A 23,811-nucleotide genomic window follows, 5' to 3' on the forward strand; every position below is an offset into this window, starting at 1 on the left:
TCGATGAATTTTCTAGGTTCCCCTTTGTCATCCCATGCCCAGATATGACGTCTGCCACCGTCATCAAGGCCCTGGATTCCATTTTCGCCCTGTTCGGTTTCCCCGACTATATCCACAGTGACAGGGGATCCTCATTCATGAGCGATGAGCTGCGTCAATTCCTGCTCAGCAGGGGTATCGCCTCCAGCAGGACGACCAGCTACAGCCCCCGGGGTGACGGACAGGTAGAGAGGGAGAACGGGACGGTATGGAGGGCCGTCCAGCTGGCCCTACGGTCCAGAAACCTCCCAGCCGCTCGCTGGCAGCAGGTCCTCCCTGACGCGCTCCATTCCATTCGATCACTACTGTGCACCGCAACTAACAGTACACCCCATGAATGCGTTTTTGCCTTCCCTAGGAAGTCCACATCCGGAGTGTCGCTCCCGACTTGGCTCACGACTCCGGGCCCAGTCCTTCTCCGTAGGCATGTACGGCACCACAAGGCGGAACCCCTGGTGGACAAAGTACGCCTTCTCCACGCCAACCCTCAGTATGCCTACGTGGAGTTCCCCGACGGCCGGCAGGACACAGTCTCGCTCCGGGACCTGGCTCCCTCAGGTGCCGATCCCATGCCCACACCCCTTCCTGCGCCAACCCCAGCGCCCCCCCTATTCGTCCCCATCAGGTCCATCCCTCATCCCCCTGCCCACCCTGGAGGACACGGAAGATTTCGGCTTGCTCTCGGAGTCATCCCGCCAGCAGCCAGCACCAACACCGCCAGCACCTGCACCATCGGGGCCATCACCGCCTGTGCCGACGTCACCACCACAGCTACGCCGATCACAGCGGAACGTCCGACCACCGATTCGGCTCAACCTGTAACCTGCTAACCGGATGGACTCTTGATTTTCCTTGTTGGACCCTCTTGTAAATAGCATCCTTTGTATTAGAGTTACATGTCACCCCCGCCGGACTCATTTTTTACAGGGGGTGAATGTGGTGAGATAACCACTGTAGTTATGTGTACTGCAGTAGGGGGATGTATGCCTGTACCTGTAATACAGGTTCCTCCGGTAAGCCCCTGCCGGCTAGCTCCGCCCACAGGGAGCTTATGTATAAATGTATGAGAGCTGCTCAGACCCTTAGTCTACTGTTGCAGATGGAGGGACAACATCGTACAGCAATAAAGCCTCTATTGTACTAGTCTCTCGGCTTTGAGTATAATTGTTAGCGCCACAAGCAGCATCTTTTAAAATATTTAAAATTAAATGAGCACCACATCCCTTTCCAGTTGGCAGGAGGGTGGGTAACCAGAGGGGGCACAGATTGAAGAGAGTCGGTAAAAGAACCGGAGAGGAGGAGATGAGGAAATATTATTTTACACAGCGAGTTGTGATCTGGAAGGTGCTGCCTGAAAGGGCTGTGGAAACAGGTCGGAACTTTAAAAAGGCAGAGCTGGGAAATACTTGAAGTGGAACAATGAGCAGGACAATGGGGAGACAGTAGCACATCGGGTTCAGCAGGAGCATCAATAAGATATCTCGCACAAAGTGCTAGCACCGGGAAGTTGGACAGAATGGTCTCGTTATGTACTGTCAGCCTCTCTAATTCTAACAGAACCTATAGATTCACAAATCCTGATCCTGTGTTTGGATAAGTCCTGTACCCATTTGAGTGTGTTTGAGAATGAATCTGGGGTGATCAACCTCTCCTTTTCTGTTTAATGACCGTGTTATTTCTTCCCCCTTCCTTGATTGGTTGATAAGGAATCATGATGAGTAGCCCGGTGACGTCAGAGTCCAGCAGCAGAAGGACGGCCAGTAGCAAAGGTAAGAATTACCTGTTATTCCAAGTATAAAAATTTGAAATTCTCATGGACTGTCCAAGTTACAGACCCCCTTGTCACCCTGGGTAACAGTCCCGAGGGGCTGAATGGCCTCCTCTTCGTTCTGGGTAACCGCCCGTAGGGGCTGAATGGTCTCCTCTTCACTCTGTGTAACAGTCCCAAGGTGCTGAATGGTCTCCCCTTCACCCTGTGTAACAGTCCAAAGGGGCTGCATGGTCTCCCCTTCACCCTGTGTAACAGTCTGGAGGGGTTGAATGGCCTCCTCTTCACCCTGTGTAACAGTTCCGAGGGGCAGAGTGGCCTCCTCTTCACCCTGTGTAACAGTCCCTCGGGGCTGAATGGCCTCCTCGTCTTCCTGTGTAATAGCCCCGGGAAGTTGAATGGTCTCTACCTCACCCTGTGTGACAGTCCACAGGGGCTGAATGGCCTCTATTTCACCCTATGTAATCATCCCAATGGGCAGAGTGGCCTCCTCCTGTTCCTGTGTAACTAGCTTGATGGGGTTGAATGGGCCTCCTCCTGTTCCTGTGCAGCAGGCTCAGTCGGTTGAATTGGCTCCTCCTGTCCCTGTGTACCACGCTTCATGGAGTTAAATGGGTCTCCTCTTCTTCCACTGTAACAGTCCTGAGGGGCTTAATGGCCTCCTGTGTAACAGGCGTCAAGGGGTTGTGTGACCCTCCTCCTGTTCCTTTGTAATAGACTTGAGGGATTGAATGAGCCACCTCTTTTTCCTGTGCAACAACTTTGAGGCTTTGAATGATCATCCTCTTGTTCCTGTGCAAGAGGCTCATGGGGATGAATGGGCCTCCTCCTGTTCCTGTGCAACAGAAACAAGGGGCTAAATGAGCCTCTTCCTGTTTCTGTGTAACACATTCGAGGGGACTGAATGGGCTCCTCCTCTTCCTGTGTAACAGACTCAAGGGGCTGACTGGGCCTCCTCCTGTTTCTGCAAAACAGCCCCAAGGGTTTGAATGAGCCTTCTCCTCTTCCTGTGTGACAGCTCGAGGGAGCTGAATGGGCCTCCTCCTGTTCCTGTACATTAGGCTCAAAGGGCTGAATGGGGCTCTTCCTGCTCTTGTACAACAGGCACGAGGGGCTAAATGGGCCTTGTGGGATCTCTTATTCTATCTTCTAATAAGAGTCGATTGTCTGGTTGATTGGAGTTGTTCAAAATACAACTTTATTGCGAATTTTCACTTCAACACACTTCTGGAAAAACTAAGTCAAAACTTAAAACAAAATGTTCAAATACATGGCAAAGGGTTCATTAATCATAAAACATAAATAAATCACTTTAAAATAAACAAATGGAATGGTTCAAGAATTCAGGAAGGCAGGAATTTAGGAACAAACCTTGACCATGAGGTTTTACTCTTAAGGGAATCCTTATTTATGGTCTAGTACTCATTGCTCTCATTAGTTTCTAATTATCAGCTGAGACTTCCTGGTTTGTTCAAATAGATGTCTGTTACTTCGAGGGCAATTTACTAATTAAATATTGGCTATTACTTAAGATTGACTGGTCTCCGTCAGAAATAATTCAGTGTCTATGTGCGCCGCCTTATGAGAATGGGATTCTCATGCCATGGCTCGCCATTAAGCTTGCTGTAACTACTTATTTGATACATTCTTATTACTAAATGCACTTGAATACAATGGTATACTCATTGTATGAAACATTCCTTGAAACACATGTCTGAATTTCTACTGACATGACCCTAAAGTTCAAAAGTTTATTAATTATCTGCAACAATATTTTCACAGTCATGGCACTCAATCAGTAACTGAAGACATGAATCGACCAATGAATCAACAAATCAATAACCTATTATTCCCCCCTTTTGATTATTCTAAATCCAATAGAACAAATCAATTAAAATAAAGGAAAGAGTAAAGTGAAAGGTAAAGCGAAAAGGAAAATACAATAAAGAAATAAAAACTAAAGGAAACACATTCAAAGTTGTATTTGATGGTCCCTTTGTTTAGGAACAGCCTTCAACACTGGAATGGGCAATTCTACAAGAATTTAATGTTAGTAGTAAGCTAGTTGTAAGAACCATCTATATCTTGTAAAGGTGTTTGTCTAAATTAACATATATGTACTGTTTCAGTGCTTCTTGATATTTTCTTTCAGCTACACTTAGTTGTACAAAAGATAACATACATAGCAAAAATAACTACAAAGAACATGATCAAACCTTGCATCACTGAGGCTCCCAAGCACCCTAGTCACCCAGTAGCCCAACCCCAAAGGGAGCCGGACTCAGGTTGTTTGACTTTTTCAACCTTGTTCTGAATGTGTTTTGCCAAATCAGTAATCTCTTTGGAGTTACCTGGAATATTAGTGCAACATTCTGATCCAATCAGACACATGTCCCACCTTTCTCGACAAGAATATAATCAATAGCCATTCGATTTTGCAAGACAACAGTATGGACAGCTAGCACTTCAGCGCAAATCTCTGGCTACCTTGGCATCCCAATAAAAAAGTAACGAAAATCTACCTCATGCAGCAATGGCATGTTTATTTCTTACCCCTGTTAACACTGGCAGAGAAGGGAATTGACGAATGGTGAGTATCACATACTCCAGATAAAGGTGTCAAGGTGACACAGTGGCTAGCACAGCTGCCTCATAGCTCCAGAGACCCGGGTTCAATTCTGGCCTCGGGCGACTGTCTGTGTGGAGTTTGGCCTTTCTCCCCGAGTCTCCGTGGGTTTCCTCCGGGTCCTCCAGTTTCTTCCCACAGTCCAAAAATGTGCAGGTTAGGTGGATTGGCCATGCTAAATTGTCCCTGAGTGTCCAAAGGTTAGGTGGGCTTACGGGGATAGGGTGAAGGTGTGGGCTTCAGTAGGGTGCTCTATCAAGGGCTGGTGTAGAGTCGATGGGCTGAATGGCCTCCTTTTGCAGTGTAAATTCTATGATTCCAACATGATCCTGACCGAAAACATGGAGGCCAAGGGTAGGCTCTGTGGTCACAAAGAAAATAAGTACCCTTGTAAAAGGTGAAATGAGCAACATCCTCTGGGTACTAACGGTCGGAAAAATTTCCACCACAGGTAGAATTGTGTAGGACTGTCAATAGGGAGGAACTGAGAGTGGCCTCCATTAATGTGGGAGTACATTAATAAGCCCTGCTTACATTAAAATAGTGGGTGCAATTATTATATCCCATTTCCAATCCCTCAGGGTGATAACTTGTCAAACATACTGATCCCTCCTGAATGAAGGTAGTTGAGAGGTTTATATAGGACTGATTCTGGTCCCTGTCGTAATTGGGTTGATACCACCTTGAAAAGGTAGTCAGTGGGTAACCTGCAGACCTCCATAACTGAACCCTCTTTCTCATGTAAACCCGAGTTTTGATTCCCCTGCATGTATTAGCTCCCTCATGAGCTTGGGAAGAACGGGCAATACTTTGAAAAATGTACCATTCTGCATTTTCCGAAGTACTAAAAGGAATGGACAAAAAGAGAATACCTTCCCCTGAGTGGGTGGGGATCATGATACTTACACAACATTGAGAAACATTAAAATCTTTGGCATACACCTTGGACATATAAAGAAAAGTGTTATCATTCAACTCCTTGTGAGCCTTTGTGGGCTGGCCATGGTCTGTTAAGCTAAAAAGACAACCAAAATTCAAAAAAGTGGCAAACATTTTACAGGAATTAATCTTAATCATAATGAGCTCCTTTAGCATGGGAGGCATGGATGCAGGACTTCTTTCCTTTGATCTTCACACCCGCTGAGGTTATGAGCAGCATCTGATAGGGTCCCTCCCACCTGGATCCCAAAGCTCCTTCTGCAATTTCTGCACGTAGACTTTAACTTCTGGTATGAGGTCTTTTCCACCTTCAAGGGGGTCACCCCACTCTGCTGATACCTGTAAGGAAGCCGAACTGACGGCATTTGTTAGATCCTGACAATATTTGAGAAATGCATCACTCATCAAATGACAATTAGCTTTGCGTAAGTCAACAGTCCCTGGTAAGGACATGGGCCTGCCAGTAATTTCTTCAAATGGACTCAAGCCCGTGGTTCTGTTTGGTGTTGCTCTGATACTGCACAAGACCAAAGGTAAGGCTTGAGGCCGTGGCATTCCTCCTTGTCGATAGTTTGATAATCACTTTTTCAACGTCCGGTTCATGCGTTCCATTTGCCCTGAAGATTGAGGATGGTAAGGGCAATATAACTCCCATTGGATATTCAATAGTCTACAGGCTTCTTTGCAAATAGCGCCTGTAAAGTGGTTTCTGTTGTGTGAGTCTGGTCTAACTGGTACTCACCATCCGGGAATATGGGGCTGGATTCTCTGTGACATCACGTCGAAATCGCGAAACGCGATCGACCTGAGAATAGGCTCAGACGCTGAAATCGGGCTTGACGCCGGTTTTGCGCTGAATCGGCATTCTCCGGACCACCCAACGTGATGAAATCACGGCACCCGCCATGCAGTAGGCATCTCATTATCTGCCCTGACGACCGATTCTCCGGGGCCTCAGCGATTCTGCGCCTCAGATGGGCCAATTTCCCAACGGCGTGTTTCTAATGCGCTATACAAAATCGTGAAGATGGGGTGCTGGCTGAGGCGGTTGCAAGAGGAGATAGGAGTTGGTATGGGGGGACAGTGGGCTCCCGTATCGGACACCGGCCGCGCTTTCTGCGGTGTCGGGGCCCTGCCAGGGCCGAGGAAGGGGCGAGGAAGGGTGGGGGGGAGGGGGACAGGCCGAGCAGCCGGGGAGCCCCCAACAGGGGCAGTGCCCACGCACTGGGCACCATTACTGCCCCCTCTCCAGCCAACCCACTCAACCGGTGACACCAGGACCACCCAGGGCCACACTGACAGCAGCCCCCAGTGAGGACAGTTCCATCAAACAGTGGCCCTGGCAGCAGTGACCCATGTCCTTTGAGGACTTCCCGGACCGAGCATGCAGGAGTAGACTGCGGTTGAGCAAAGAGACAGTGAAACACATCTGCCACATGATGGCATACCTGGCACCGCAGGGGAATGGGTGAGGACACCCGATACCAGTGGCCGTCAAGGTGACGGTGGCCCTCAACTTCTGTGCGATGGGGCCTTTCCAGTCGCCGAGTGGGGACCTGTCCTGCATCTCCCAGACATCGGTACACAGGTGCATCAATTCTGTAACGGATGCCCTGTATGCCCTTGCGGACCGGTACATCCAGTACCCAGTGGACCGCGCCAACCAGGTTGCTCGGGCAGTGGGGTTTGCTGCCGTCGCCGGGATGCCCCGGGGTAATTGATGCGGTGCATGTCGCCCTGCGACCACCGACGGATAACAGGCTGCTGTTCACCTGTGTTCAGCCTTGCAGAATGGATAGCTCAGCGCTCAGCAGTCCGTTGTTTACTTACTTTCAACTTTTCCTATTACTCCAATAGGAATTGTAGTCATTGTATTTAAGTGGCATCTTATACAACCTCAGGACATTTCAGAGTGTTCCACTGCCAATGAAGTACATGGTTTGAAGCGTCAGCACCATTATGATGTAGTGAACACGGCAGCCAATTCCGGCACAGTAAGGTTCCTTAGTCTTACCCCTGACAAAGTGTGATGCAGTTTATCCTGTAAGTAGGTCTTGCTTCCTCATTCGCTCTCTCTCTTGCTCTCCCACGTGAGAATCACCAACCCGACAGCAGGCAATCCTCCTCCCTGAGCTTCAGACCACAGTCTGCACACAAAGGCAGAAAATGTTTGGAAATATGATTATCTGTATTAAATGGAAGGAGGTCAGCACTGTCATAATATACACACAAGTATATGATGGTGCACAGCCAGACACTGACTGACACACTGAATGACCAATCAACACACAGAACACAGCAGCCAATCACCAGACAGGACACAGCCACTATAAAGCCAGAGTGCACTAGTTTTCCCGCTCTCTCGGGATGCAGCCTCTGAGACAGCCAGAGCCCCTGAGCAGCAACACAAACATCCATCATGTGGTAGCAGGATAGTCTGGTCAGGTTAGCCTCAGGTCTCCAGTCAACTCAGCATAGTGTCAACCCACAGTTCAAATATGTTTAACAGTTCATCGTTCAATAAAATAGAGTTGCATTTCTACAGATGTTGGAAGCCTGTCTCTCTCACTGCTATGGTAAGTGCAGTCCTCGCAGACCCAGCATACCCAACACATCAAGCACCACTTATTGGTAAATCCAGTTCAAAGTAAATGAGGCATGAAGATTTCCCACAATTTCTAAAATGGCGCGGCAATCCTTCTCCCCGGTGACTCTGAATCGCAAACCCTTTCCTTTTGTCTCTCTATGATCATCTCTCTCTTTCTCTCTTTCTCTGTCTCTGTCTCTCCACCACACATGCTCATACCCTCTCCATTTCTCTCTGTCGCTCCCTCATGCTCTCTATATGTGTCTGTCTCTGTCTCTCACATTTCTTTCTTTCATCTGTCTCAACATACATATCCCTGGGCCCTTTCTCTCTCTGTCTGTCTCCATCACTTAGTTACTTTTTCTCGCTTTCAGTACAATGTTGGGATCGGCACGGGACACAGTTGTTCGCTCTTCTGCTTCACAGCGCAAGGGATCCGAGTTTGATTCTGGCCTCGGGTGACTGTCTGTGTAGAGTTGGCACGTTATCCCCATATTTGACTGGTTTTCCACCGGGTGCTCCAGTTTTCTCCCACAGTCCAAAGATGTGCAGGTTAGGTGCATTGGCCATGATCAATTACCCGTTAGTGCCCCAAAGATGTGCAGGTTAAACGTGATTACAGGAATACGGTGGGGGGAGTGGACCTGGGTGGTGTGTTGTTTCAGAGGGTCAGTGCAGGCTCAATGGGCTGAATGGCCTCCATCTGTATCAAAATAATTCTATGGTTCTTGAATGTTGATGCTCTGCCTCTGTGTCCCATCTCTATCTCTGCCTCTCTCTATCTCTCTTAATCTATCCCTCTCTCTCTGTCTAGATCTACATATCTCGTTCTATCTCTCCCTGAAGGGTGAATTTCAGAGATAATCATCAAGCAGGGAGATTCCAGAATCTTTTCCCCAAATTACAAGAGGTGCTAGGATGAGGATGGTGTCAGTATTGTTGACAACAGGGTCATTGGCAAGGGATCACGGGGAGAAATTAAGAGAATATTTTTTCAAAGTGAGTTGTTGTGAGCTATAACCTGCTCCTGAGAGGAATGGAAGCAGATTCTACTGATCAAAAGGAGAACTGGATGAATACTTGAAATGGGAATCTCCCCCCCACCTACTCCACATGCCATCCCTCCCCTCGGCTGCTGTGCTTCCGGAACAGTTGCCGATAAGAACGGAGTCCCTGGGCGAGCACTCAGATCCTGCGCAGACCAGCTGGCGAGTGTATTCGCAGACATCTTCAACACCTCACTTCTCCGCTCCGAGGTTCCCACCTCCTTCAAGAAGACCACCATAATACCAGTACCAAAGAAGGACAAGGTAGCCATCTCAATGACTACCGACCGGTGGCCCTGATGTCTGTTATCATGAAATGATTTGAACGGCTAGTCATGAGATGGATAATCGTCAGCCTCCCAGACGGTCTCAATCCACTGCAGTTTGTCTCCCACCGCAACTGGTCCACAGCAGATGCTATCACCCTGGCTCCATAATCAACACTCGAACACCTCAACAACAAGGACACCTCAGTCAGACTGCTGTTAATCAACTAAAGCTCCACCTTCAACACCATTATCCCGACAAAACTAATAACCAAACTCTGCAAGACTACAGAAGGGAGATAGATCACTCGGTTGCATGGTGTACCGGAAACAACCTCTCTCTAAATGTCAGCAAAACCAAGGAACTAATCATCGACTTCAGGAAGCGTAGCACGACACACACCCGTGTCTACATCAATGGCTCTGAAGTGGAGATGGTCGATAGCTTTAAGTTCTTGGGTGTCACCATCACCAACAGTCTGGCCAGGTCCATTCATGTTGATGCAACAGTCTCTCCCTCCTAAGGAGGCTAAAGAAATTTGGCATGTCTGCATCAACTCTCACATACAGATGTGCCATAGAGAGCATCCTATCCATCACAGCTGCTTGGCCCAAGATCACAAGAAACTGCAGGGTGTGGTGAACGCAGCCCAACGCACCATATGTGCGTGCTGCCCTCCCATTGATTCTGTCTACACCTCCCGCTGCTTCAGGAAGGCAGCCATCCAGGCTTTTCCCTCTTCCAGACCATTCCATCAGGCAGAAGATACAGAGGTTTGAAGACTCACACATCCAGACATAAGAACAGCTTCTTTCCCACAGCTATGAGACTACTTAATGACTCTCCCTCGGACTGATATGTTCCCTGCAAGAACACTATTCACGTCCTATGCTGCCCTTGCTCATGTATTTTCTTGGCCCTTGTTCTGCACTGTAACCAATCACTATTTATCAATGTACTTTGTTGATTATTCTTTTTGTCTATTGTGTATGTACTGTGTACATTCCCTTGGCTGCAGAAAAATACTTTTCACTGTACTTCGGTACATGTGACAATAAATCAAATCAATCAATCAAACTAGTGATCCAGTGACCCACAGTATTGCTCTGTTGGACCCCAGGTTCAAATCCTGCCACGGCAGATGGTGAAATTTGAATTTAATAGAGAAAATCTGGAATTGCAAGTCTAATGATGACCATGAAACTATTTGTCGTAAAAATCCATTTGATTCACTATTGTCCTTCAGAGAAGGAAATCTTCCATCCTTATCTGTTCTTGCCCCAGATTCCCTCTGCCACACACCTCCTCATGAATGCATCAAGCGACTGATGGTCAGAGAGCGAGCTGATGTAAAAAGTTTTGTGACACTGGTCTGTATGATGAACATCAAAGGTCAAATCAAGATGAAGTCGTTCACCAACATTTTCATCATTTGTTCCTGAGTTATTGAAGATAAGGCTTTTCATTAAATGGGCCACTTATTAATCTCAGTCAGACTAAATATTTAAATAGTTTAGCAGCTAGGGGCACCATGTGTGTACATATATATGACAAATATAGAGTGCCGATCAAGGGACCTCCTTTGCTCTCAATGGTGTCGAGTTTCTTGAGTTTTGTTGGAGCTGCACTTATCCAGGCAAGTGGAGAGTATCCCATCACACTCCTGACTTGTGACTTGTGTGATAGGTAGATTATCATCTGTATATAATATGAGTAGTTCACCATCACTGCAAATTCTATTATCTATGATCTGCATGTGTATTGTAAGTTATATGTTTTACTGTTGGAATTCTACCATCCGACCAGCAGGTGGGATGAGTACTGAGTCCCAGGATCTGGGATGTACCGTGGGCGGAATTCTCCGCTCCCGGGAAAAATCGGGAGGGCCGTTGTGAACTCGGCCGAGTTTCACGACGGCCTCGGAGGCTGCTCCTCATCCCTATTCTCCCCTCCCGGCGGGGCAAGGAGCGGCGCTCCTTAACTCTCGGCCGCGGAGGCGTCGCACCAAGAATGACGCGGCCGGCGCGCCTAATGATGTCAGCCGCGCATGCGCAGGTTGGCCGGCTCCAACCCATGTATGCGCGGCTGACGTCATGACGCTGACGGCACGAACCCGCGCTTGCGCGGTGGCCGTCTTTTCCCTCAGCCGCTCCGCAAGACGTGGCGGCTTAATCTTGCGGGGCGGCGGAGGGGAAATAATTTGTGTCCCCTCCCGAGCACAGTCGTGGTGCTCTTTCCCCTGTACTCCCCCCACAAGCCCCAAACGGGCATATTTCACCCATTTCACGACGGTAGCAACCAGGTGTGGTTGCCGCCGTCGTGAAACGGTCGCGAACGGCAGGCCGCTTGGCCCATCCGGGTCGGAGAATCGGCGTTCGCCGTGAAAAACGGCGAGTGACGATTCTTCCGAGCCGGGGGGGGGAAAGAATCGTGGGGGGGGGGGGGGGGGCGCCAGGGGGTCATGAAATTTGTCGGGGAGCCCTCCCGCAATTCTCCCACCCGGCGTGGTGAGCGGAGAATCGCTCCCCATGTGTTCCTTCTGAAGGTGTTTGTTTGGAGTTGATAGCAGTCACAGATTAGAGCAACTCTATCTTCGAGTAAATTAGTGATAGACATTTATTTCCAACTGTATTCATCTTAGACATTTTAGTTATTCGTTAAAGCAGTATTAGTAAGAAATAGCTTTGTTTATAAAACAAAGAAATGTTCTTTGTTTACATCAGCCCAGTCAAAGAACATTACACCTTATAGATGGCGGACAGGATTTGGGGAGTCAGGCTTTCTGAGTCACTTGCCTCAGATTTACAAACCTTGGACTTGCTCATTTAACCATGGTATATATACATCTGGCCCTTCTAATTCTGACCAAGTGTGGTACCGAAGGATGTTTTTGGTCTCAGCCACGCCACAGTCTGCAACTGTCTCACCTCCAATTCGGAAGGACGCATTTTAATTCCCCCGACAAGTGAGCGCACAATCTGGGGTGACACTCCAAGTGTGTGCAGCGTTGTCAGAGGTGCCGTGTGTTGAATGTGATGTTAAACTGAGGTCCTGTGTGCTCCGTTACGGAAAGCACGGAGGCACAGTGGTTATCACCGCTGCCTCACAGCGCCAGGGACCCGAGTTAAATTCTCGCCTTGGGTCACTGTCTGTGCAGAGACTGTACGTTCTCCCCGCGTCTGTCTGGGTTTCCTCCGGGTGCTCGGGTTTCCTCCCACAGCCCAAAGATGTGCAGGTTAGGTGGATTGGTCATGCTAAATTGTCCCTTAATGTCCAAAGGTTAGATAGGGTTATGGGAATAGGACAGGTGAGTGAGCCTGGGTACGGTGCTCTTTCAGAGGCTCAGTACAACTTAATGGGCTGAATGACCTCCTTCTGCACTCTAAGGATTCTGTAGATAAGTGATGATGCTGTCACCAGCAGAGAAAGTGAGTTTCCCCTGGTGTCCTGGGCCAATGGCTATCTCTCAGGAATATCACATATTTGGTCAATTATCTCAGTGTTCTTAATGGGATCTTGCTGTGTGTTAATTGGATTTCCATTTATCACAACAGTGGCTCCACCTCAGACCGACAACATTGTCTTTGAAATGCTCAGGAACATTGTGCCCGATTATGAGATTTGTATACTATCTTCGTTCCACATGACTGAAACGATGTCTGACAGTTTTTCCGTTTGCTTTGTTCCAGCCTCGACTCTGAAGTGTTTCAGTTGTGAAAATGTAATATCAAAGTGTACGCAGCAGGAAGTATGTGATCCGGCTCTAAACCTGAACTGCAGAACTATCTTAGCCAGATGGACATTGGGTGAGAATTCTCCAAATAACTTCAATTCATTGTAAGAATGAAATGTAAAATACTCAACAGACGGAGACACAGAAGGACAGACATATAAGAGGACTGAGAGGGAGATGGATGGATGAATTATGGATGGATTGACAGTTGAAAGTTGTCGGTGTTCTCAATCCGGATTTGGCGGAGATCTGCATGAATGCCTTAATGTTGATGATGAAATTATAATCGATTGTCATAAAAACCTATCTGGTTCACTAATGTTGTTTTAGGGAAGGAAATCAGCCATCCTTACCTGGTCTGGCTGATTCGTGACTCCACTTCCACCGTATTATAGTTGACTCTGAACTGCCCTCTGAAATGGCCCAGCAACCCACTCATTTCAAGGGCAATTAGGGATGGGCAACAAGGTGCTGACTTTTGGCGATGATACCCACCCCCCTTGAAAGAATAAATAAAAAGGGGAGTTGCCTCGAGTTCTAAAAAGCACTTAACAAAAGCGCTCGTGCAGATCATAACTTAATCAGCCATGATCGGTTTGAATGGCAGCGCAGGATTATCTGGCCACACAATCAACTCCTACTCATTTCCTATAAAATTCTGCTTATTGTGGAGGGGCTGGAAAGCATTACAGAGATAGGGAGGGTTGTAGGGGCTGGAGGAGGTTACAGAGGTAGGGAGGGTTGTAGGGGCTGGAGGAGGTTACAGAGGTAGGGAGGGTTGCATGGGCTGGAGGAGGTTACAGAGACAGGGAGGGCTGTAGGGGCTGGAGGAGGTTACAGAGATAGGGAGGGTTGTAGAGGCTGAAGGAGGTTACAGAGATAGGGAGGGTTGTAGGGGCTGGAGAAGGTTACACAGATAGGGAGGGTTGTAGGGGCTGGAGAAGGTTACAGAGATAGGGAGGGTTGCATAGGCTGGAGAAGGTTACACAGATAGGGAGGGTTGCATAGGCTGGAGAAGGTTACACAGATAGGGAGGGTTGTAGAGGCTGGAGAAGGTTACAGAGATAGGGAGGGTTGCATAGGCTGGAGAAGGTTACACAGATAGGGAGGGTTGTAGAGGCTGGAGAAGGTTACACAGTTAGGGAGGGTTGTAGAGGCTGGAGAAGGTTACAGAGATAGGGAGGGTTGCATAGGCTGGAGGAGGTTACAGAGATAGGGAGGGTTGCATAGGCTGGAGGAGGTTACAGAAATAGGGAGGGTTGTAGGGACTGGAGAAGGTTACAGAAATAGGGAGGGTTGCATGGGCTGGAGGAGGTTACAGAAATAGGGAGGGTTGTAGGAGCTAGAGGTGGTTCCAGAGATAGGGAGGGTTGTAGGGGCTGGAGGAGGTGACAGAGATAGTGAGGTTGTAGCGGTGGGAGCAGTTACAGAGATAGGGAGGGTTCTAGGGGCTGGAGGAGGTCACAGAGATAGGGAGGGTTGTTGGGGCTGGAGGAGGATCCAGAGTTAGGGAGGGTTATAGAGGCTGGGGGTGGGGGTCAACAGACAGGGAGGGTTCTATGGGCTGGAGGAGGTCACAGAGATAGGGAGGGTTGTAGGGGCTGGATGAGGTTAAAGAGATGGAGAGCATTGTAGGGATTGGAGGAGGTCACAGATAGGGAGGATTGTAAATACTGGAGGAAGTTACAGAGACAGGGAGGTTTTAAGGCTGGAGGAGGTCATAGAGCGAGGGAGGATTGTCGAGACTGGAGAAGGTTACAGAGATAGGGAGCTTTGTATGAGCTGGAAAATGTTACAGAGATAGGGGGTGTTGTAGGGGATGGACGAGGTTGCAGAGATATGAAGGGTTGTCGGGGACGGAGGAGTTTACAGAGATATGGATGCTTGTAGGGGCTGGAGAAGGTTACAGAGATATGGAGGGTTGCATGTGCTGGAGGAGGTTACAGAGATACGGAGCATTATAGGGGCTGGAGAAGATTACAGAAATAGGGAGGGTTGTATGGGCTCAAGGAGGTTACAGAGATATGGAGGGTTGTAGGAGCTGGAGGATGTTACAGAGATAGGGGGTGTTGTAGGGGATGAAGCAGGTTGCAGAGATTATGGAAGGTTATAGGGGCTGGAGGAGGTAGCCGAGACAGTGACGGGTCTATTGGTTGGAGGAGGTTAAGAGATAGGGAGGCTGCCGGGGCTGGAGGAGGTAATAGAGGGAAGGAGGGGAAAAGGCCATGGAGGATATTAATACAATGATGAGAATTTTGAAATGACCACGTGATAGAGTTATATGATTGATGTGGAATGGGTATGAGGGGCTGAATGGCCTTCTTCAGGCTCTGTGATTGACTGGTTCTAATCGTGGTCTAGGGCACAAGAGAGTGACAGTGCCACCAATGGAAACAGTCAGTGTCATTGGGACTTGTTCCTGCAGAGAATAATTCTTATTGCTGCCTTTCAATGGTGCGTGACAGCTTAGAAAACACGAAAACACAATCACCAAAGCGGCTTTTCAAGGATGGAAAATATGCCTGTGCATGAGTTGGGTGAAGTAAAAAGGGAACCGTGCAGAGCACCAGGATGCTGGGTAAGATTCTCAAAGGCTGCCTTTATCAGTGGGAACAAAATGGCGCATCAACTAACTGCCTTTGGGTGGATAGGGGCAGGATAGGGGCAGGAACAAGTTTGCTGATGGCACGACTATAGTGCGTCGGATATCAAACAATGATGAGTCAGAGTACAGGAGGGCTATGGAGAGCCTAGTGACGTGGTGCAATGACAATAGTCTCTCCCTCAATGTCAGCAAAACGAAGGAGCTGGTCAGCGACTTCAGGAAGCGAAGTGTCGTACACGCCCCTGTCTGCATCAATGGTGCCGAGGTGGAGATGGTTGACAGCTTCAAATTCCTGGGTGTGCACATCACCAACAATTTGTCCTGGTCCACCTACATCGACATAATGACCAAGAAAGCACAACAGCACCTATACGTCCTCAGGAAATTAAGGAAATTTGGCATGTCTACATTGAATCTTACCAGTTTTTACAGTTGTACCAGAGTCCTATCTGACTGCATCACAGCTTGGTATGGCAACTGCTCGGCCCAAGACTGTTAGAAACTACAGAGAGTTGTGAACACAGTCCAGTCTATCACACAAACCTGCCTCCCATCCAGTGACTCTGTCTACACCTATTGCTGCTTTGGGAAAGCGGGCAGCATAATCAAAGACCTCTCCTACCCGGGGTATTCTCTCTTCCAACCTCTTTTATCGGACAGTTGATACAAAAGCTTAAGAACACACACAAATAGATTTTTAAAAGCTTCATCTCCGCTGTTACCAGACTCCTGAATGACCCTCTTATGGACTGAACTGATCTCTCTATGCATCTTCTCTACTGTTGTTAGCACTATTGTCAGGTGAGAGTACGTTTAAGAAATGGGTGTTTATAAATGGGTGTGTATATAAATATCTGTAGTGAGAGTACCTTGAAGAAATGGGTGTTTACTACTGCAGTGATGTCAGAGAGTAGGTGGAGCTCGGCTGTCTGTCAGCTTTCTACTTTTGTTTTTGAGCTGGCTGCAGGGTGTGTTTTAGTTTTGTTTTCAGTGTTGGAGCTGAAGCCAGACCAAGCAGGTGTACTGCTGTTTTCTCTGCCATCAAAAGACTATCTCTTGATCATTTGGGGAATTCAGAATTAGAAATGTTTTCAGTTGTGACTTTAACCTGATGTCCTCCTGATAAAGGTTTTGTTTTTAAGTCCTTTGGATGTTAAAAAGGAAAGCTTAAAGGTTTGCTTAGTGTTGTAGTCTTTGGGGGTTGTATTTGAATTAATGGTTGCTAAGATGTTCACTGTATGTTTTAAAAAGGTTAACTTGAGTTTTGCAGTTGGAACACTCTCCGCAAATATGTTTGTGTAAATAAATTTCCTCAAATCGAACCTCGAGGAATTTGTCTTTATTATGATTTCCACGACACCATGATACACTTTGGGGTTCTCTAAATCCTGGCCCATAAAACTATACTTTGTATGCTTCACCCAATGTCCATGTCTATGCATTTACATTGTGTATTTATCATATGTCCTATGTTTTTCATGTATGGAAAAATCATGCCTGGAGGGTACGCAGAACAATAATTTTCACAGTTCCTTGGTACACGTGAAAATAAATCTAATCTAAATCTAAAATCTAAGGAATCTGTTAGCAATGGTCCTTGCAGTCTGTGTGAGATCTTTAAGTCAATAAAATTCACGGTTCTATTTCCACAGATAGTATATCACAAGAAAGTTTCATTTACCGGTGCGGGAACTGTACTGGAAATCTGTCCTTTAATGGCGGTAGATTGTCAGCGGCTGTGAGTGAGCGATGCTGCCAATCTGACCTCTGCAACAACCAAACCATCACAGGTATGGCACGAACCTATACATATGGGAAGGTTCAACTTAATATGCAAAAGGAAAAGTGCAAATGTAAGAAGGTGTATAGTTTTAGTCATAACAACATTAAGGCACTTAAAGGACCTCAAAATGGCCATTTGAGTCTTTAGGAGGAAGTAGCGGAAGAATGGACAAGTAATCTGGGAGGTCAAGGAGAGAGGTTACACTTCGCAAGAGACTTCACTGAAATTGATACCGTATCACACAAGGAGACAGGAGAGATACCCAAAACCTCAGTCAAAGAGTTTGGGTTTAAGAACCTTTCAAGAAGGAAAGAGGCGTGGAGGGGTTCAGGGAGGGAGTTTCAGAATATGGGGCCCCAGGCAGAGGAAGCCAAAGCGCCAGGGGCACAGAAATCCGAAGCTGTGCTGGTGGGGCCACAATCGCAGCAGGGCAGAACTGGAAGAGGTCACAGATAGGGAGGGATGGGGCCTCAGAGTTGGAGAAAACACAAAGGGGCAGTAATGAAGTGAAAAACGGCCCCTTGCCCATCCAGAATTGCCACACAATAGTGTCCTTTGTCCATCAAACCATGTAAACTTTGCACCAACCTGAATCTACATGGGAGGGGCAAGGATGCTAATTCAAAAATCCAGAGCAATTAGGCTGAAGAGCCAAGTCTTCATGGGGATGTGTAGGAGTCTGCAATAACAAGTCCAATTGAGGAAAATGGGCCTGAATGTCTCGTGGGGGCAGTGGCAATCTTTCTGTTGTGAGGGCCCTGTGCTCAACTTCACCTGAGCCCTACTCCCTGTCCCACCCTACTTGTTACGATCCCAGCTGATGTTACTACTGGGTACATCAGATCCCGGGATGGAATCCGGCTTGAGAGATCCTTATTTGTATCTTTTGGTTTAGATTCCTGGGTGAACAGTTTCACAGGCCTGCAATTAACTTTCAACAAAAGAACAGGATATTTATTAAGCAAGAAAATATGAACTGTAATACACGATTCCTTCACTCCAACTATTTTGAGTCACCATAGTCCCAGATGACCATAGGCTGCTTTACCATTTGTGGGGGGAGAGCTGACTGGTGGTGATTTAACCTGAGGATAACTACACCTCAGGCAAGGGACAGGATTGAGAAGGCGGTGCCTTCATGGATAATCCACGCTGTTGGCCTTGCTCTGCATCACAAACCAGCTGTCAGCCAACTGAGTTAAACCGGCCCTCAGCTACACATTTACAGATTTAAAAGGATAACACAAGTTACAAAATCTAGCTCAAAATCTAATGTTCTTAGGAAGCACACAATCCATGTAAACCAATCGGCGAAATGTGGTCAGAGTACACCCCACTCCGAAACCAAGTGACAGATGGCACCTACCATGGGGCGGGATTCTCCAAGCCCGCGCCGGGTCGGAGAATCGCAAGGGTCATGGGAAATTCCCACCATGCCGCTCCGACACTGGGACGCGATTCTCTGGAAACTGGAGAACCAGCACTAAACATGACCGCGCGGTTGCCACGGCGCTGGTTGGGGGCCACTGAAATAGGCCCCCATGGTGATTCTCCACAGGCGAAGGGCCGAACGCCCGCCGAGTTCTGCCGAGTCCCACCGGTATGGTTTCAACCTGGTACCACCCAGCGGGAACTCTGACCCGCGGTCGCGGTGAACGTCCTGGTGAGGTGGCGGGGGGATCTGATTCCAGGGGGGCCTCCACGGGGTCTAGGCCCACGATCGGGGGCTTCCGCTCGGCGGTGGCCGCGATCTGAAGGGGGCCTACCTCCTTCCGCATGGCCTGCTGTAAGGTCCCCAACATGCTGCTCCATGCCGGCGGGGAGACGGCAACCACACGTATGCGCCGGCATGGAGACGGGCGGTGCACGCATGCACGGACCTGCCCCTCCACCCGTGCAGGGCCACCTTTCGGTACCGGAGCAGCGCATAGCACTCCGGCGCCATGCTAGCCCCCTAAAGACCGGTGAATTGCTGAGCCAGGAGGCCCGTTGATGCCAGCGAACACTACTCTGGTGTTTACGCCGGCGTCAACACTTGGCCGGGATTTCGGAGAAACCCGGCCCATATCTTCCGTTGGTTTCTCATCAATTCCCACCCCACCCCGACAGATGCCTCTCACACAGTGAACCAACTGGTCTCACTGGAACCCTGGGCTGGATTCTCCGCCGGCGGGATGCTCCATTTTGCCGGCAGCCTGGGGGTTTCACAGCCTGGGGCTGCCCCACAATGGGAAACCCCATTGACCGGCGGGAGTAACGGAGCATCCCACCGGCGGAGTGACCTGAAATGTGGCGTGGTGGGGCGGAGAATCCAGCCCCCTGTCTTCCATACGAGGGTTTCCAAACTCCACTCTCAAAGAACATGTTTTGGAATCATCCCCCCACCATGCTTCCTCTCGGGTGGCTTCACCAAGGACCCACTTCCTTTTGGTAGCCCTCACGGTCACCACGTGCATTCAAGTTTCATCTTCCACAGACTCTCTCAGACACCCAGTCACATCAACAGAACTGCTCCTTCACAGGCTGCTTTAACCCTTCACCAAGCTTCTGATCACTTCAGATATCTGGCTTCTCACCAAACCAACTTTTCATCTGCTTCATACAGCTGACTTTAATTTAGAGCACTTCCTCTGCTCTTTAATAATAATAATCTTTATTGTCACAAGTAGGCTTACATTAACACTGCAATGAAGTTACTGTGAAAAGCCCCTTGTCACCACATTCCGGCTCCTGTTCAGGTACACTGAGGGAGAATTCAGAATGACCAATTTACCTAACAAGCATGTTTTCGGGACGAGTGGGAGGAAACCGGAGCACCCGGAGGAAACCTCTTCACATGAATCCCCTGAAAAGGATCTTGTTCAATTCCTGTTCTTTGCTCCTTTGACTTAACAGTCTTTCTGAGAAGTTTTTTCTCCCCCACCCCTTGTTTTCTGGGACTTTGTTTTGTTCATTTGGGGAAATATGGTCTCTTAAGCTGCCCCTCCTGTGTCCAGTTTCTCCTCACTTACAATTAACCCAAAAGCTCTTAGCATTTCAGTGTGGCTCCTGGTTGCCAAGCAAAAGACTTGAAACTTTATTTGCTTTACCATTGTTAAAACCCTCATTACAGTGCAGGGATCTGAATTGAACTGGCGTTATTCACCCTTTCTTAACATACAAACACAGATACCTAAAATAACGTCTATTGAAAGCAATATCTTATTTCTAATACCCACAAAAATAAATATAAACAAGTTCAAACGATCTCTATATTCTGCCCATCGCCTCCATTCTCCCCAAAATCTTCAGGCAACGCAAAGAAAATTCATCAACTGATCAGTGCTTCTTCCCTTCTGAAAGTTGTGTAAATAATGAATTACCTTTTTGAAATCTAAGCTTACATCTTGTCTGAATGATGGTAAAGAGGAAAAATATTGTGCGAAATCTGGAACTTGCTTTTACTGTTTGCAATTAACCAACACAGTTCAGGATGTGCCCTTTCTTTGGTTTGTTTCCAGAATATGATCCTCTCGAACCTACTCATTCAGTATGATCCCCTCCAAACTGCTCCCAGTGATTTCCTCCACAATTTCCACGAGAGAGCTGTTTCACTTTCCAACAAGCCAGCTCTTCGGTAAATGTGAGTGAAGCTATTCAGCCAATCGGAGATTGATGCCTCCCTTGAGAGCCTATCAGCAGCAAATGCTGGAAAAAGCCAGTTTGTGATTGGCTGAATGGCTCCATTGCATTTTTCAAACAGCAAAGCAATCAGTCATCAAGGTATGGGAAAAGCCTGGAATGTCGGTTCAGCCAGAATTCTCCGTCCGTTCCTGCCGACGGGATTCTCTGGTCCCGCTGCAGTTAATGAAGCTTCGGCTGAGCGCCAAATTCTCCCTTCTCGCTGGTAACAGTGGCGGGGCAGGTTTGGTTGAAGAATCCCAACCCTCACGTCCCATTCTGTTTGGCTCCAAGAATTAACAGGGGGGAATGTTTTTAGACCCATCCATTGTGGGCCCTCGCCTGTGTCATTTTGGGGTTCTGTGTCAGAGCATGGTGTGTTTCATTGTAAATTCACGCCTGGGTGGGGAGGTGTTCTAGCACGTAGCCATGTGAGACATGACGGAAATCTATAGTTCCCCAGCCGCCTGTTATTCGGTGGTGCGCAGTTCGTTGGAGGCGAGATTCTATCTTCCTGCCTCTTGTCAATGGGATTTCCCAATGTAACCACCCGAACCTTGCAGACGTAGGTGCGCTGCCGACGGGAAAAGTGAATTGTACCGACCAGAGAATTCTCGCTACTGGACATCCCAGTGGCCAATTTCCTCCGCAGGTTGTTTGAAATGTGATGGGCTGGCAGAACAATCTGACATGTTCTCTTCTTTTGTGTGTCGGTCAGAAGAGGCAAACGCCACCTTGAACGGTCTTGAGTGCAATACATGTGCAACACCTTTGGTCGGTATGTGTCAAGATGCCAAGGAAATGGTGAAATGTGCCGGGAAGCAGACACGGTGTCTCCATTCCTCAATCATGTGTGAGTCTTAGCTTTCGCTCTGTCAGTTATCTCCCAATGTAACACTACGATCGCTCCAGCAGAATTCCAACATAACCCCAATATAACACCATTGTAACAGTAACATTACTTTTTTTTTAGATCTGTCACGCAACTACACCATTAAAGGCTGTGCTTCCGAGAGTATCTGCAAAAATGCAAACACCATAACAATTCAGAATATCCAACTAAGTCAAGAAATCTACTGCTGCAACAGGAGTGGGTGTAATGGTAGCCCAGGCAGCACAGCACAAACAGCGACACTCGCCAACAATGTGACTGTGCACAATGATAGCCCTGCTGTTCACTCTCTCATTGCCCTGCCATTAATTACTCTGATACTATGTATGTTTTAACCAGGGCTCTGCAAAATGTAATCTGTGCTACGCTAGATTTTTCAGTCTGTCCTACGGGAGATGAGACAAACTTTACTTCATGCAGCCATGTATTGCGATCAGGAATTCACTGCCTGAATGGGTGGTGGGAGCGAGTTCAAAATTATCATTCAAAATAACGGACAGGATAAATACGTTGACATTTAAAAACCTTACGGTCCACGCAATGTAGAGTTGTGGGATTAAGTGAATTGCTCTTTCAAAGAGTTGGCACAGAGGAGATGGGCTGAATATTCTCCTGTGTGCTGAAAGATGTTTTGATTTGAGAGGATTTGATGAGTAACATGGGAGTGCATACCAATCACATTTTTGGTGTCCACCTTTCAGTTGATTGGATCCCTCACAGAAACATAGGGCGCGATTCTCCGCTGCCCACGACGGGTCGGAGAATAGCAGGAGGGCGTTCCTGACATTTTTCCCACCCTCCCGCTATTCTCCCCCCCCCCACACGGCCGCCCCACGACACGAATCGCTGCTCGTCGATTTTATGGCGAACAGCGATTCTCCCCAGGCCGATGGGCCGAGTTCCCAGGCCTTTTCAGCCGTTTTTACGGCAGCAAACACACCTGCTTGCTGCCGTCGTAAAAATGCCACAACATGCCCGTTCTGGGCATCCAGGGCCCCGATTGGCACAGCAGTACCACGGCCGTGTCAAGGGGGGCATGGGCCCGCGATCGGTGGGCACGATCGCAGGCAGTGCATCCGTAACGGGCGCACTCTTTCTCCCTCCGCCGCCCCGCAGGATCAGTCCGCGGGGCGGCCGAGGGAGATGACGGCCCCGTGCATGCGCAGGTTGGAGCCGTCCAATCCGCGCATGTGCGGCTGACGTCATCATGCGTGTCAGCCGGCGTGACGCTTGGCGCGCGTTCTTAGCGACGGTTGCTAAGGCCGCGATGCTGTGGTTCACGGGGCCCCGCTGATAGCCTCGCCTGGGGGGGAGAATCGGGTCCCCGGAGGGGGCGCGGAGGCTGCCGTGAAACACGGCCAGATTCACGGCAGCCTTTACGACTCACCGCATTTGCGGAGAATCGCGCCCATAGGAACAGGAGTAAGCCATTCAGCCGATCGAGCGTGCTCTGTCAATCAATTCGGCTGATCATCTACCTTAATGACACTTTCCCGCACCGTCTCCATATCCCTCAATGTCATTAATCCCCAGAAAACTATTGATTTCTGTCTTGAACATGCTGAATGACTGATAGGGAATTCCGAAGATTCACCGCGCTTTGAGTGAAGAAGTTCCTCCTCATCTCAGTCTTAAATGGATGACTCCTTATCCTGTGATTATGACCTGCCCCTCTCCCCATTATAATCTCACCAGCCAGGGGAAACATCGTATCTACTGAGGGAGCACTGCACTGTCAGAGAGGGTCTGTACTGAGGGAGCATTGCACTGTCAGAGAGGGTCTGTACTGAGGATGCATTGCACTGTCAGAGAGGGTCTGTACTGAGGGAGCATTGCACTGTCAGAGAGGGTCTGTACTGAGGATGC

At 48.4% G+C, this 23,811-nt stretch overlaps 1 protein-coding gene across 3 annotated transcripts in view; it reads left to right on the forward strand.

Annotated features, from left to right (window-relative positions):
* The window catches only part of LOC119975206 (flocculation protein FLO11-like), an 88,980-nt gene extending 66,295 nt beyond the window's left edge, over window positions 1-22,685 (forward strand). For all 3 annotated transcript variants that reach the window (XM_038814821.1, XM_038814819.1, XM_038814820.1), the window contains 5 exons: window positions 1,746-1,808; window positions 12,962-13,078; window positions 17,263-17,400; window positions 21,772-21,906; window positions 22,027-22,685. In XM_038814821.1, coding sequence (XP_038670749.1) covers window positions 1,746-1,808; window positions 12,962-13,078; window positions 17,263-17,400; window positions 21,772-21,906; window positions 22,027-22,280 — 707 coding nt within the window. In that variant the 3' untranslated portion in view covers window positions 22,281-22,685. The remainder of the gene's footprint in view (window positions 1-1,745; window positions 1,809-12,961; window positions 13,079-17,262; window positions 17,401-21,771; window positions 21,907-22,026) is intronic.
* Window positions 22,686-23,811: the final 1,126 nt, after the last annotated feature.

This window comes from Scyliorhinus canicula, chromosome 12, assembly GCF_902713615.1.
Source record: "Scyliorhinus canicula chromosome 12, sScyCan1.1, whole genome shotgun sequence".
Lineage (NCBI taxonomy): Eukaryota > Metazoa > Chordata > Chondrichthyes > Carcharhiniformes > Scyliorhinidae > Scyliorhinus > Scyliorhinus canicula.